Source organism: Staurois parvus, unplaced genomic scaffold, assembly GCF_062004578.1.
Source record: "Staurois parvus isolate SC_StPar_1 unplaced genomic scaffold, SC_StPar_1.0 ptg000421l, whole genome shotgun sequence".
Lineage (NCBI taxonomy): Eukaryota > Metazoa > Chordata > Amphibia > Anura > Ranidae > Staurois > Staurois parvus.
This window is the reverse complement of record NW_028318217.1, coordinates 974,191-991,175: the sequence shown is the minus strand read 5'-3', so window position 1 is coordinate 991,175 and position 16,985 is coordinate 974,191. Positions and strand designations below refer to the sequence as shown.

General features: G+C 40.5%; 1 protein-coding gene across 1 annotated transcript in view; it reads right to left on the bottom strand.

Annotated features, from left to right (window-relative positions):
• Window positions 1–16,985, bottom strand: part of LOC149454685 (serine protease 53-like) — a 40,288-nt gene that overhangs the window by 8,211 nt on the left and 15,092 nt on the right. Inside the window, exons 5-6 of the mRNA XM_089687238.1 lie at window positions 15,287–15,554; window positions 8,458–8,475 (exon numbers count right to left, since the gene is read on the bottom strand). Of these exons, the coding sequence (XP_089543364.1) occupies window positions 8,458–8,475; window positions 15,287–15,554 (286 nt within the window). The remainder of the gene's footprint in view (window positions 1–8,457; window positions 8,476–15,286; window positions 15,555–16,985) is intronic.

Below are 16,985 nucleotides of genomic sequence, written 5' to 3'. Positions count from 1 at the left end.
TCCCAAAGGATTTCAGGAATTTGAGGTTCCTTCATTTAATTATTTAATAGTAAGGTCTCAAATCTCTGAATAAACTCTTTTTTGGATGCCTTGTCTATGAATAGCATTGGGGTTTTTGGTGAGAGACACAGGCTTGATGCTGCATTAGCATCAAGAATGACCAGAAATCAGGAAAAGGCTGGCAAGGAGACAAACCTTTGGTATTCAAGAAATTCACATGGTTGGGGATTATTTGCTTGGTTTCTTGAAACCTCAAGAAATGGAATCAGAACATTCTATTTTTTTCCACTTTACAATTACAGGAAGCTCTCTGGTCAATTACTACTCTGTAAGAGCTCTCCTGAGCATATATATAAATACATCTATCTATCTATCTATTATCTATATATCTATCTATTATCTATCTATCTATCTATCTATCTATCATCTATTATCTATCATCTATCTATCTATCTATCTATCTATCTATTATCTATCTATCTATCTATCTATCTATCTATCTATCTATCTATCTATCTATCTATCTATCTATCTATCTATCTGTCTGTCTATCTGTCTGTCTGTCTGTCTGTCTATCTATCTATTATCTATCTATATATGTACACACACAGTATTTATTTATTACAGGTACTTATATACTGTAGTGCTGTCAATTTACTCAGCGCTTTGCAAATATATTTTACATTCATAGCAGTCCCTGCCCTCAAGGGGCTTACAATCTAAGTTCCCTAGTCCACATTCATACAGTATCTCACAGAAGTGAGTACACCCTTCACATTTTTGTAAAGATATTATTATATCCCAGCATGTCTCCAGACCTAAACCCTATTGAGCATCTGTAGGGCATCTTCAAACGGAAGGTGGAGGAGCGCAAGGTCTCTAACATCCCCTAGCTCCGTGATGACGTCATGGAGGAGGACTCCAGTGGCAACCTGTGAAGCTCTGGTGAACTCCATGCCCAAGAGGGTTAAGGCAGTGCTGGAAAATAATGGCGGCCAGGGGAGGACTGACAACTCATGGGGCCCCCGAGCAATAGGGGATCATGGGGCCCCTGTGTCCTTGCCCAAACTCAAAAAAGCCTATGAAAAAGGTACCAGGGGCATCTCATGGGGCCCCCTACTGAGCCCAGGCCCTCGGGCAGTGCCCGAGTTTCCAAATGGTCAGTCTGCCCCTGATGGCGGCCACACAAAATATTGACACTTTGGGTGTCTGCCCAACTGCGTCACATTGTAGCAAAGTGTCATTTCTTCAGTGTTGTCACATGGAAAGATAGAATCGAATATTTACAAAAATGTGAGGGGGAGGGGACTCACTTCTGGTAGATACTGTACATACACATACTAGGCCCAATTTTGACAGGAGCCAATTAACCTACCAGCATGATTTTTGGAGTGTGGGAGGAAACCCCCACGGGAACAGGGAGAACATGAAAACTCCAGGCAGGTGGTGCCGTAGATGAGATTCAAACCAACAATCCTGGTGCTGCCAGGTGGAAGTGCTAACCATTTAGCCATTGTACTGCCCTATATACTGTATATTCCAAAAGAGAGAGCGGTACTCAGATCTTAAGAGGCCATGTATTCATATTTATTACAGATACGGTTATTATAAAACCCACTTTAATCTAAGGGGTTCCCAGATTATTATTACAGGGGACATTGAGGTTGCCAAGCTGTTGTTATATTTACATTTTCAAATTGACAAGTAATTCACCAACAAAGTATAGGAAAGTACATAGCATTATATACAAGAAACATGCACAGCTTCTGGTCACTGTTCAACAAATTTTTATTTTTTGCCAGTTTTGGAAACAAAAGGATCCATTTCTTAATGAATTTCACATTCTGAGTTCAAATATAACAATGAAATTTGTCAATTGGCTCTAGTTTTTCTGTAAGCGGAAAGTTTTCTACTATAGGCGTAATGACTACATAATGCACAATAATTATATAGATAGATGTCTTTCCACAAATATAAAGCAAGTGATATTGACTACATAACAAAGCCTAAATGGCATAATATATTGCATAGGATTACCAAGAAAAATTATAGCCATAAGCTAAGTTGAATCATTTTAATACTTAGGATTCTCACTAGTTTTGTCTTCAGTTTGTGTCGGTTTTGCTTCTCTTGGCTTTTCTCTTGTATTCGAGGAAAGGGCTATCTCTTACAACTGCACGTGACTACACGCTTCAGGTTCTTCCTCACTTGACTCAACCACGAAGGATTCTGGTGCTTTAGGAATTGGTAGCCCCTCTCCATGAGGAACTGGACGTATTGCCGATGGAATATTTGGATAGTGCACAGATAACTTTTTCTTCTTATTTAGCCCTTTTACAATTGGAGGCACCATACAAAAGTAACAATTACTAACATGATCTGTTGGCTCTCTCCAAATCATTGGCACAGCGAAAGACATAGATGCCTTTTTTCCATTCAACCATTGCTCCAGTGCCGTCCCACAAGAATTGCAGCATATATGTGGTGCCCAGCTCTTGTCCTGGTCTCCTATCTTGCAGCCAAAATACAAGTTGTAGGCTTTCTTAATCATTCCTGTTATCCTCCTTTTTTGTGAGATAAAAGTTATTTCACCGCAGATATAGCAGAAATTATCTGCTTTATTCACACAAGTTCGAGGCATTACTGAGTAGCCTATATAAGCAGAAAACGAAATGTAAAGACGCTGTGGAACTCCAATCAGCTACAGATACTGCAGCTTTTATGCAGTGAAGTGATGCAATTAAAGGCTAATATTGCATTATCTCAGTATACATGCAATTTTCTATTTTCTTGGTCACCAGTATCAATTGCAGCTGAAGTTGCATCATAATTTTGAATGGCTTACGTCATTAGATGGGTGAATATATCATGGAAACTAGAGCCAATCAACATTTTTTAGGGTCATTTTCATTTTCAGCACCCCAAAATTATGTAAGATTAGCTAATTTTATGCCCAAAACTTTTTACCTGTTGAACAGTGTAACTAAGTAACCTTTGTTGTATACATAGTAGCACATAATAATCAATTCACAGTCACAGTGAGCAAAAAAAAACATAGTAACTTAATATCACCATAGTACAAAGTATCAAGCTCATATTCAAAAGAAGATGATCAATCATTGAGCTCTGATTTCTGCAATGGCTCAAACATAAATCATTCTTCTTAATATACTGTAGAGACAGAAGAGATCTCCGTCTAACAAAATTCATTTTATAAAACTAAATATAAACCTTAATTCTTGGTGAGGTCAGATGGATACATGGAAGACGATTTATGGGTTCATCTGACATCCCTCATCCTTCACCTTTCCTCCACACCTTAGGCATTTCCTCAATGATCCTAAGTTGTAGATAATTATTTTTATGAACCTTCTCCATCTGACGTGATAAGGAATAGGCAAATTCATTTGTTTCTAGCTTATTCACATTCTTGGAGAAGAAAGAGAAGTGCGCCAGACTAAGTGCAGTAGAAATATAAAAGTTTATTGCACACAAGATTATAAAAGCTCACAAGAAGTGGGTAGATATCAGGCATCAATATATAAGGAGGAGGATGTCATCTGTGCTGCACCTCACAAATGGATGGCTGCAATGCCAAGGTGTTGCACGGCTGGCGCTGTAGGCGGGTCCCACAGGAGGAAGCGAGGATGGCAGGCGCAGTAACCGGGAGTCGCGGCGCAGATAAGAACCGGAATCCAGGGCAGGCACTGCTGATCTCTCACATCAACGTGGGTACAGGAACCAGCTTGAGGCACATCCAAGATGGCCGCCGGGCAGGAAATGACATCAGGACATTGCTGAGAATCCTCCAAGGGGGCGGTGACGCGTTTCTAGGCAACCTGCCTTTTCATCAGACCTGATTGGCTAGTGGGATGAGCCAATAAATAAGGAGAGGAGGAAGGGGTGGGGCAACTGAGGGGCGGGGTAGTGAATTAGAAAAAATGTATAATGCATACAGGCTTAACAAGCAGTGGTGGAAAACATAAGAAATAAACGGTGAGCAGCTGCTTTCTGTAGAACATGTGAAAAATAAATGGAAAGGAAAGGAAAGAGATGGACTAAAAAAAAAAAAAAAAATTGTTGGGCAAAATAAATAAATACTTGGGCAAATTAATATGTATGAATAAAAGTATATATAATATACATAAATACATAAACAGTAAAAGGAAAAGGAAATAATTGTAAATATATAATAAAATAAGAAATGTAAATAAAAAATAAATAATAAAATATAAAATTAAAATGAGATAAAAATAAGAGGAATGAATATAAAGAAAAAATATATATATATGAATGTGTATATATACATACATCTATATCAGAGCATAAGAAAAAAAAAACAAAACACGCATGTAGAAGATAGAAGATTATACAGGGAATATTTAATTATAAACGTTATTACTATGATGTGGATTATAAAGGGTAAGGTGGGTGGGTAAGAAGGTAGAATATGAAGGGAGGGGGGGGAGGGAAAAAGGGGGGGGGCAATGAGGGAAAAAAAAAACGCATGTAGAAAATAGAAGATTATACAGGGAATATTTAATTATAAATGTTATTACTATGTTGTGGATTTATAAAGTGTAAGATGGGGGGTAAGAAGGTAGAATATGAAGGAAGGGGAGGGGAAAGGGAAAAAAAAAAAAAAGGGGGGAGATGTGGGAATTGAAGTATATACTATAAAAAATAAATAATAAAGATATGAAGAATAAATTCTTAAAAAAAAAATTTTTTTATTCACATCCTTACAGCCTGTATCTTAGAATAACAGGAATGTGAAGCCTCCATCAATCAAGATGTAATATCCCACCTCATTTTGTTTAGCTAGTTGGTGAGCATGGAGGAGGAGGGAGTGGGCTCTCATTTATCACTGTGTAGACTGTGTATATGCCCACATATGTGACTCTGTAGCCACATGGGCTGCTCAGATGAGATATGTAGGAAATACTTAGAAAGAAACTCGCTAAAAACTGAGCATGTGCAGAGCTGCCAACACTTATTTGGTAAATCATCAACTGCACTGGGGACATGAACAGAAGGGGAAGAAAGAGAGCAGCAGGATCACCCAGGTTTTTTGCAGAATACAGAAAACAATTCCCATAGTGACTAAATGGGTATGAACAGCATATAATACAACATGTATTCATATTTTTTTTATGATTATTGGCACTTTAAGTGAATATACTGTATATATTAGTTACAGAATTAATAAGACTGACAAAAAAGGATGTCTAATATGTTTAACATACAATAAGCCAATCCCATCTTTCTGCCTGGCATCTATGGCTAAGTATGCCACACAGGAGAAAAAATATATATTTCTAACCCCCTCCCCCCCCCCCCCCCAAGGGAAGTCCATTCATTTTCCTCAACCAACTTATCTCTCTCCTTTGTTTTATTAATTATAATTACTATATAATGACACTATTAGTTGAGTTGTCTTTGGAACTTTATTAGAGCTTTTCTTTCATTCCAAGTAAGATTTCATATTCCTTCCATTGAGTTACCCATCACAATCTTTTTCCGAGACAAAGTCCTTTCTACACTGATACCCAAAACCAGACTTTCTGGGACAGAATGCAAAAATTGAATCTCTTCTCAGAAAGACTTTGTCCGAGAGGTCCTGGAAAATGAATCAAACTCTTTCTCCAAGATGTTAAAGCTTTACTAACTTATATTTACATTCCTTGACGGTATTGCAATTAGGAATTAGCAAAGTCAACAGTTTGTTTGTTTCCCCCAGAATTCCATTGTAACTAATATTTTAATAAACAAAACTATCTTAAATACAACACCCCCCCCCCAATCACCACCAAAAAAAGCACTCTCTAAGTAAATAAATTAAAAGAATCGATTGACTTATTTTCTAGCAAACGTTTGCCTAAGCAGCTCAATGAGCAAAATTCTCACTTCGGTGAAATTTTGCTTCAAGCAGAATTAGTAATTTTGCAGCAAAATAATTTTATTTGGAAGCACTCCATTCATCCATAGTTGTAATGATCTCAGGAAGTTTCAGGTCAGCATAGAAAGCTTAGGCAGAGAGTTCTCTGATATGATGGTGGGCATCTCCAGTGGCATCGCTATGGGGTGTGGGGTGTGTGGACCGCACCTGGGTGACACCCGCCAGAGGGATGACACATCTCTGGTGTCTGCTCTGGCCCAGAGAAGGCCAGGATCCATGGCTGGGATGAGCCACCATGTTTCCTTAGTGCAACCCCCATTCATCCCTAGAGGGGGAGCCAGAAAAATGGTGGCGCCCATGAATTGGGGACAGGAGATAGAGAGTTGGGGTCAGAGTGTGTATGGAGAGGATTTGATGAAGATTTATGCTACTGGTGTGCTGGAGATCGGTGAGAAGATGAGAGAGAGACAGAGAGAGACAGCAGGTCAGTGTATGTGCTGTGTACTTCCTCCTCTACTAACAGGGGGAGACATCCATCCCCTGCTCCACTCTGATGTCACTTGGACATGGGGAACTCCAAACCTCCTCTACTGCACCCCTACATGCTGACATGGTACATTCCATCCATCACCTCCCTACATAGTGACATGGTACAATCCATTCATAGCCCTCTACATACTGACATGGTACATTCCATCCATCACCCCCCCCTACATACTAACATTGTACAATCCATACATTATTCCCCTACATACCAACAGTTGGAGACATCCATTCCCTGCTCCACTCTGACGTCACTCAGACATGGGGGACTCCAAACCTCTTCTACTCCCTACATAGTGACATGGCACAATCCATTCATAGCCCTCTAAATACTGGAATTGTACATTCCATCAACCCCCCCCCCCCCACATACTGACATGATACATTCCATCAACCCCCCCCCCCACATACTGACATGGTATATTTCATCAACCCACCCAACATATTGAAATGGTCCATCCATCAAACCCCACTCAAATACTAACATGGTACATTCCATTTATCAACCTTCCTTCCACACCACATTCTAACATGATACATTCCATGCCGAGCTGGGGGGTGACACCATGTTTTACGGCACCAGGTAACACCAACCCCTAGTGACACCGCTGGGCAGCTCATTGAAGCCCCAGTTTTCTTTGTTCAAATGTTTGTTTGGTTGTCCTCCCTGAGACCTTTGTTGCAGAATTTTCAGTGGGCTACCTACCTGTGGCGATTAGGATGAGTAGAGTGAGTGCTCCCATTCCGGCACAGTGGGTGATATTCAGCAGATTTCTCTCCTACTAATCTGTGGAGAACACAACTTTCTGTTCATAAATGTAAACCTTTACAGCTTCTTCATTTTTTTTTCTCATAAAGTTTTTATATGTTTTCCAAAAGCAGAACTCATCATATACAAATCAGTCTCTCTGTTTCTCTCTTTCTTTTTTTATTAGAAAACATATTATTCTGCACCAGTCAGGAGTGGATAGACAAGACAAGGTAGGGTTATTGGAGACAACAAAGGTGTAAAGTACAATTTGGAAGAAGGGACGCTAGCAGACGTTCTCTATATGGTTGTTTAGGTTGCTCATACTTTTTTCAGTTTATTAAAGTTTTTACAAGAGCAGACAAAAGGTGCCATATACAAGTCATTTTATCTCTCTTTATGTTTATATAACCTATAGTTTCTACAACAGTTTTGAAAGGATAGACAAGGCAAGGCTCGTAGGGTTAAAGGAGGGAGGAGAGAAAGGTACAAAGTAAAATTTTGAAAAAGAGGTCGCTAGCAGCCATTCTCCTTGTGTTTTCTTCAGAGTTAAGCAGATGACACCTGTATAAAATGGGCAAACGGTCCCTTGTTATGGTGTATCTGTCTTTTCTAGGAATCATCATGGAGTCAAGTGTGGTTCAGTCATTCGAGTGGTCATTTAAAGTGGAGTCAGCCAGCCCAGATTTTATAATATTTCTTATACACTCACAGGTTTCTTTATTAGGTCCATCTGTTCAATTGTTTGGTAACAAAAGTTGCTAATCAGCCAATCGCCTGACAGCAACTCAATGCATTTAGGCATCTAGTCGTGGTGAAGACGACTTGCTGAAGTTCAAATCGAGCATCAGAATGGGGAAGAAAAAGGATTTAAGTGACTTTGAATGTGGCATGGTTGTTGGTGCCAGACGGGCTGGTCTGAGTATTTCAAAAACTGGCGATCTCCTGGGATTTTCACACACAACCATCTCTAGGGCTTACAGAGAATGGTCCGAAACACGTCAAACCTTGAAGCAGATGGGCTACAGCAGAAGACCACACCGGGTGCCCCTCCTGTCAGCTAACAACAGGAAATGAAGATTACAATTCACACAGGCTCACCAAAATTGGACAATAGAAGATTGGAAAAATGTTGCCTGGTCTGATGAGTCTTGATTCCCCTAGAGATGGTTGTGCGTGAAAATCCCTGGAGATCATCAGTTTTTTAAAAACTCAGAGCAGACTGTCAGCATGCACTGACCCCGCCCTGTCATGTGACGTGGCCTACCACTTGGTGGCTGAGTGGCTGTTGTTCCCAGTTGCTTCCACTTTGTTATAATCCCACTAACAGGTGAGTGTGGAATATTTAGTAGCCAGGAAATGTCACGGATGGACTTATTGCACAGGTGACCACCTATCACGGGACCACGCTTGGAGTCACTGAGCTCCTGAGAGCGACCCATTCTTTCACCAATGTTTGTAGAAGCAGTCCGCATGCCTAGGGGCTTGATTGTATACACCTGTGTCCATGGAGGGGATTGGAACACCTGAATCATATGATTGGGAGGGCGGGGTCAATACGTTTGGCAATATAGTTTATATTTTGTACAATCACTTCAGTCCCTGCCCTCAAAGAGCTTACAATCTAAGACTCCTAACTCACATTCATACATACACATACTAGGGCCAGCCTAGATAAGAACCAATTAACCTACCAGCATGTCTTTGGATTATGAGAAGAAACCCATTCAGGCACAGAGAGGACATGCAAACTCTGTGCCAGTAGTGCTGCAGTTCAAACCAACAACTCTAGGGCTGCTAGGGGGGAGTACTAACCACTTAGCTGCTGTATTTTTGGATATCCAGACCAAAGGATCGTATAATTAGGCAGTCTGAACCCAGGTCAGTTTAAGTGCTTATTGAGTGACATTACCACGATGGAGAGGAATCACAGGATTTGCATATGAGGTGGAGAAATGTGATAACAGCACAACTTCGGCTCCATGCACACTAGCATTTCTAAGCTCCTAGAAGCTGTTATCAGTATATTTTTTCTGCTCCTAGAAGCTAAATAATGTTATCCTTTGTATCCATGCACACTATTTTAGGCTAGTAGTGTTTTTCAAGCTTCAGTGTTTAGGAGCAGAAAAAAAAACATTTTTGTCGAGTTTTTGAGAGTGTTTTTCCATCAGAAAATAAATGCTCCTAAATGCTTCTAAAACACTCCTAATGGCTTTTTAATAGCTTTTTCCCCCTTCATGAACTGTAAAAAAGCTAACAAAACCTTAATGCTCCTAAACGTTACCAAAATGCTACTAAAAAGCACTATTACCAGCATTTTTTTAGCATAAAAAAATGCTAGTGTGCATGGAGCCTAAATGTGATTTATCTTTTACTATGGAGTTCGAAGATGAGGTGTATAACAGTAATAAGAAATGCTGTTGCCTTTATGCTGGTCAGAGGAGGATCCAAGGAGCTCTTTTTCCCATCTTTCCCCCCAAAAAAACAGTTGAGTCTAGGCTTAAGAGGACTTTATAAAGCACAGATACGTAATGTAGAGAACTTGAGGATGTATGCAGTAATGACTAATAATGAGATTTAATGAGACTTAGTTTTGAAACTAACATAGGTCTGAAGAGAACAAAGCCTGTCCACGGTGTGCACTTGTGATGCCTGACACATGTTTTTACAGTGGTGGCAGCAGTTATATCTTTCAGAAATTCAACAGTAACACAAGCTGACTGACTGACACCTGATATGTGACACCCCTACATGATGAAACTTAATGGTGATCATGGTGCAGATTCTCATTCAATGGTGACCATGCTGCAGATTCTCATTCAATGGTGACCATGCTGCAGATTCTCATTCAATGGTGACCATGCTGCAGATTCTCATTCAATGGTGACCATGCTGCAGATTCTCATTCAATGGTGGCCATGCACAGATTCTCATTCAATGGTGGCCATGTTGCAGATTCTCATTCAATGGTGACCATGCTGCAGATTGTCATTCAATGGTGACCATGCTGCAGATTCTCATTCAATGGTGGCCATGCACATTTTCTCATTCAATGGTGGCCCTGCACAGATTCTCATTCAATTGTGGCCATGCTACAGATTCACATTCACTGGTGGCCATGCACAGATTCTCATTCACTGGCGGCCATGCACAGATTCTCATTCAATGGTGGGCATGCACAGATTCTCATTCAATGGTGGCCATGTGCAGATTCTCATTCAATGGTGGCCATGCACAGATTCTCATTCAATGGTGGCCATGCACAGATTCTCATTCAATGGTGGCCATGCACAGATTCTCATTCAGTGGTGGCTGTTCAGTAAAAGTGATTACTGCTTCTCATAGTGGTTCCCAGGCTCTCCTGTTCCTCCAGGAAGGACTGTGATAAACAACAAGAAAATGTAGATGTAGAGGAGAGTGAGGAACATCCATTGTCTGATCTCCTCTGTGACTATCGATCCAGGAATCAATGATGATTTTGCCACTTCTAGTTTCAAAGCTGCCAATCCTCAGCTACTGGGCTGAAACAGGTCCAATTTATTTCAAATAGTACCAAGTTCTGTTTGGAGCAAAATGATTTCATATTTGATAAAACAATATTATCCACAAATCAGGCACGGCTATGGGTGCGAGTTTCACACCCGGCTATGTCAAGCTAACAATGGGATACAGGGAATACAACTATATATTGAATAATAAGAAAACATATTTTTCCTATGGGACTTTTATTTCAATAAGTCTTTATTGGAATTTTAACAAATACAAAGACAATGCATTGAAAGAGTGTTAGCCAAGAGGCCGTTGGTCCGTCTTGGGCGGTCAGTACAGATTGTATAACAGTAGTGTCCTAGATATAGGTACATATATATGCAGTTAAGTAAATGATAATCAGAAATTACTAAGTTGCCCCGGAATGTATTCTAGACTGAGGGAGGGGCGAAAAGGGAGGAGGGGGAGGGAAGGGATATTAAATTGGTAGGGATCTGGAGGGACAGGAGAAAGGGGGAGGAGGAGAAGGGAAGGTGGCGAAAGACAAAAAGAGAGCAAGGTGGTAAATAAATCACCAGCTTAATAGTCATCTGTATAACTAACAGAAAAATGAAGTATAATTCACAATTGTATGTGCAATTTGGATGGGTGAGCCAAGAAGACCAGTTGAGAGAGAATTGTTTTATTTGCATATTTTTTCTGGCCACTATCTTTTCCATCTCACATTGAAAATTAAGGTCATGAACAGAGAGGGAGTGTTTGTGGTTTTCCATAGCCTATTTATATTCAGTTTAGCAGCAAGAAAGAGGTATATTGCTTGACCTAGTGTTGGAAGGGAGCTTCTCTATGCCAATGTGAAGTAGCTCTAACGCTGGATTGGGAACAATAGTTAGCCCTGTGACTGAGGAAAGCACAGTAAATACCTGCTTCCAAAAGGAACTAAGGGGTTTACAGTACCAGAGAGTATGGGCTAAGGTATCAGTACTACCACATTGTCTCGAACACTTGGGGGAGCTGCCAGGATACATCTTTGAAAGTCGGTAGGGGGTTAGGTACCACCTATGAAGGGTTTTTTTGGTAGTCTTCCCAGTGATTAGAGCAGCGTGAAGCTCTGTGAGTTGCTCTAAAGCCGCGTTGCCACATATCAGGAGTGCAAGACTTGTTTAGTTTCTTTCATCCATTTTGATAAGGAAGTAATTTGTGTGTATGGTAAATGGTTGCTTAGAAATTTATAGAGTGAGGCAATACCTCTCTTAAAATATGATGGGTGTGTGCACATAAATAAGGTCAATGACCCTTCTAGTGGCATCTGTCCTCAACATCAAATCTTGAGGGGCTTGTCAAATGACTAAAATTCAACATATATGGGAACCGCAAAGGAAACTTGTTACTACAGAATCATGAAGGCTACCAATGCTGATCTCTAGGTCTGAAAATGCCATTTAACTGTCTGTCATGTTGAATCTCCCTAATACTTTTTGAGATGACAACATACATAACTCAGAAAATGCTAAAGCTTCCATGTTTCTCTCTTGACAAGTTTTCATTGGAGTTGATTTTAAAATATGGACAATAATAAGATTTGGTCCAAATTTTGGTGAACTCTGAAAGTTGATCCAATTTACAACTGATCAGCATTTTTAGTTGTTATCTCATCTATAACTGGACACAACACGATGGGTGAGGTGGATGCCGACAACAAAAATGTGAAGGTGTCAGGTTCTGGAATGCTTGCTAACACTAAAATTTAAGCATAAAAATATAATTTGCCATAGTTATGTATTTCTGTAGAAAAAAATAATTGGATGTGTTGATGTATTTTTACATAGAAGTAGCAAAAGTACAGACAGTAAATCTGTCAGCCTCCTATGTTCCTTTGCTCAGTGGCACTCAGACTGGTTGAAGGCCACTCACGTGAATGGCTTGTATTATAGTGTTTGGTGGTGGAACTACCTGCCGAATGTGAAGTGGATTATAATTTTTCCCATAGCCACAGCATGTGTACTACACTATCCAACTGGGATAAAAGGTTAAGGTGGGCAGTCGAGAGGCTGGTAAAGCTGTACCTCAACCATTTATTTTGACCACCTCTTTTCCCAAATGCAAGTGTAAAAAATACCTTAAAATGCTGGTATTCGGGTTGTAGAGTGATTTTGTGTAAGAGCATTATGGCTACATCCACAATGGTGTGCCGAAAGCTAAATTTTGCCACTCTGTGTTATGGCTGAATATAAACTAGCCTTGGCCAGTTTGTGTGTGACAGATACTCTGCAGAAACATCAATCCTGCATGCAAAATGTCTGTGCCCAAGGTTGTCTGGAGGCTCTATTCACATAAAATCGATCAAATGAACAGTTACATGCGGACAGCATCACTGAAGGCTATGGATTTATACAAACTACAAGTTTGGCACCAACAGCTATTTCTGGTTGCACCCGGCATAAGCAATTAGAGCCACTGGCAAGAGTCTATTGATTCTTGCAAGTGGCCACCCCTGGCTGTCTATACATGTAATCTAAAGGTGAAGTTTGGCAATAGCCCTCCATCAGATGACTTTGAGTAGCAGGAGAACAAAAGTAATTATACTCTGTGAACCATAAGATAAGTATGACTGAAATAGGTTTGGTCATACTTCTCTATAAAAATGTTTAATTTAAATTATTATTATTATCAGTGGTTCTTAACCTGGGTGCGATCGAACCCCAGGGGTTCGGTGAGTCAGTCTCGGGGGTTCGGCGGAGGTGACCCACACCCGACTCATATGATTTGTGATGACATGCCCCGCTTGTCCATCATTGGCTGCAGGTGGTCACGCAACATCGCTTAGCCCAGTGGTCGGCAAGCCGCGGCTCTTGTGTGCCGGGCGCCCGCTCCCCTCCCTCCTCTCGGGCGGCAGGGACTCAAATGCAATGATTGGCCAGTCTCGCTGCCACTCACATCCTGATAGCCAGTGATTGGCTGTCAGGATGTGTGTAGGCGGGGCAGCGTGACGAACGTGAGAGGAGCTAGGCTCCTCTCACACTCCGCCCTGAAGACCGGAACGGCGCGGGAATACAGCGAGAGGAACGCGCGGAGCAAAGGTAAGTGAATTGACACAGGGGGGACTTGGGGACTTAATATGGGGGATGAATTAATATGGGGAATGAATTACTATAGGGGGGATGAATTACTATATGGGGGATGAATTATTATATGGGGATGAATTACTATATGGGGGATGTATTACTATATGGGGGATGTATTACTATATGGGGGATGAATTACTATAGGGGGATGAATTACTATATGGGGGATGAATTACTATGGGGGATGAATTACTGTGGGGGATGAATTACTATATGGGGGATGAATTACTATATGGGGGATGTATTACTATGGGGGATGAATTACTATATGGGGGATGAATTATTATATGGGGGATGAATTACTATATGGGGAATGTATTACTATATGGGGGATGTATTACTATATGGGGGATGAATTACTATATGGGGGATGTATTACTATGGGGGATGAATTACTATATGGGGGATGAATTACTATGGGGGATGAATTACTATATGGGGGATGAATTACTATATGGGGAAGGAATTACTATAGGGGGGATGAATTACTATATGGGGGATGAATTACTATATGGGGGGATGAATTACTATGGGGGATGAATTACTATATGGGGGATGAACTACTATATGGGGGATGAATTACTATAGGGGGGATGAATTACTATATGGGGGATGAATTACTATATGGGGGATGAATTACTATGGGGGATGAATTACTATATGGGGGATGAATTACTATGGGGGATGAATTACTATATGGGGGGTGAATTACTATGGGGGATGAATTACTATATGGGGGATGAATTACTATGGGGGATGAATTTTCATACCGTTTGTTACAACATATCTTTGCGAGCAATCCTTTTCGAGGATGCTGGACATAAAGACGAAGAAAAGGAACAGACTTCGTTGCGAAAATGACATGAGAGTGGCACTTGCCAAGGTAATGCCGCCCATTTCTGAACTGGCCTCTGAAAGACAACAGCAGAAGTCACACTGATTTGCGGTAAATATTCATTATTTTGTTTTTGTGTGAAAATCATGTTTTAATGGTTTTGTTCTTTGTTCTTAATGGTTTTGTTCATTTTGTGCACCTATGTATAAATATATACCTATGTTTTGAATTTTAAAAATCATATTTTATTTTTCCAATTAAGAAGGGTTCGGTGAATGCGCATATGAAACTGGTGGGGTTCAGTACCTCCAAAAAGGTTAAGAACCACTGATTATTATTAATAATAATAATAATAATACAACTGTACCTTTTATTGAAAGCACTATGGTTGATTAACTAAAGGAGTAGAGCATGCTCACTTTGTAAAGTGAATTTTTCATTTAGACCAGTGAATGATGTGAAGCTGTGCTGACTGTGCTGTCTTCAGCTACTTATTTATCGCTAATTCCATATGATTGGGTATTCTTTGCAGAGTAAACATTCTCTGTTCCTTTAGTAAACTTAACCCATTGTCTAGGTTTTTGGTTATATAAATGAGAGAAGAAGAGTAGTTGGGACCAGGATCATCCAGCGATGGTGTGAAAGACTGGATGTGATGGAGTTTCCTTCAGATTTCCTTGTTGTTACAGGAACATCATTGAAGAGGCGTCCTCCACATGTCCTCATTGGTGTAGTGATATTTGCCACATCATAGAATGTAGCGTTCAGGTAGGTGCTGATCCAGGTTTGGTAGGCCGTCACCAGTGTGTACGCTCCGGGGAAGTTGGCGTACGCACATCCTATTCCCGAACTCACAATTCCAACCTGGTACCAAACGCCTTGGACCTTACACACCAGAGGTCCTCCTGAGTCACCCTGGAAGACATTGATAATCATTAGCTGCACCAACGTCTAACTGTTCAGGATAATTTAACAAAATGTTTTAAACTTAGCATGTACCTTTTCCATGAATGTGTAATTACACAAACTAGTTGAGATCTCAGTAAATGTGTATGGAATTGGTACTGTACAAGAACTTTAAAATGTAGCAACCAAGTCAATTTTTATTTAGTAAATTTGCTTAAAGCAATTCTGTTATCAAGTAAAAAAAATGTCACAAACCAGGACCTTAAAATTATAATGGGAATGCGCTCACCTGCCCTGCAGCTGACCCTCTACAGCCTAGAACATAACTGGTATTAAATATTTTCAAACTATCTTGTAGATTGTTACTTATTAACCACTTCTGAATTGTGCACCCGCATTGTACTGCAGATGGGCGGCTCCTACAGGCACAGAGATGTCCCTGTATGTTGCTGGCCTCTTCCGGGTACATGGCGTGCACCCCGCCAGCTGACTCCTGCTGTGATTAGACTCAGAAGGTCCTAGCTAAGGATTCATAGTCAGGACCTGTCCAATCACAGCCAAGAGCCCAAGAGCCAACACAGGGTTCTGATTGCAAAGCAATGGACTTTTCACATCTTTCATATTACAGGGGTGTTGCATGACTGGCCCCATGCCATGTTCTGTGGTTCCTATAGCTAAATCCCTACATAAGTGGTGGGTCAGCAGATGGAACCACAGTGCATGGTTGGGAAAACAGGTGATGACTATGAAGATTCTACAGACAGCTGATGCACCTGAGTAGAGCAAAGATCAGAGAATTGGATGGTGAAGACACTTTTGTACTTAGTGATAATACCAAAGGAATGGGGTGGAGAGGGGAGAAATTGGGAGTGGCATGCAAATGGAGAATTGAATATACAGGGTGCATCATACTGTCTATAATTAAGCTAAACTCCAGGCAAACTGTATTTTTGTCCCCTCATCCATTCCTTCTTCTTTTTTGTCCCCCCCCCCCTATTTTCAACACTTTGGTGCTTGCATTTACCATTTAACTATTTCTGCCTCTCTGCTCTACCCATCAGCACATATATGCTTTAGTTGTGTTTTCGAGGTGATAGGTTTTTTTTTTAGCGGAGGTTGGCAGTTTTTGTTTTTATTATTGCTGTTAATTAATGTTTTAATTGGATTGGGGTGGTGCTTTTTCGGTTCATTTGGGAATTTTTTCCTATTTTTCTATTTGTTCTATTTTTGTATCATTATTTTTTTTTTCATTATTTATTAATACTTTATTTTCTCTGCATTTGGACCTTTTCCATGTTTCAGCGTATGTAAATCCAGATTTTCACTTTCCAGGAAAGCTTGCTCTGGACTGACTAGTCATCATTGTTTTCTCCCCTAGGACAAGGCCATCAGTCATGTGATAGCCATTTCTACTTCACTTCATTACGTCAGCACACCCCC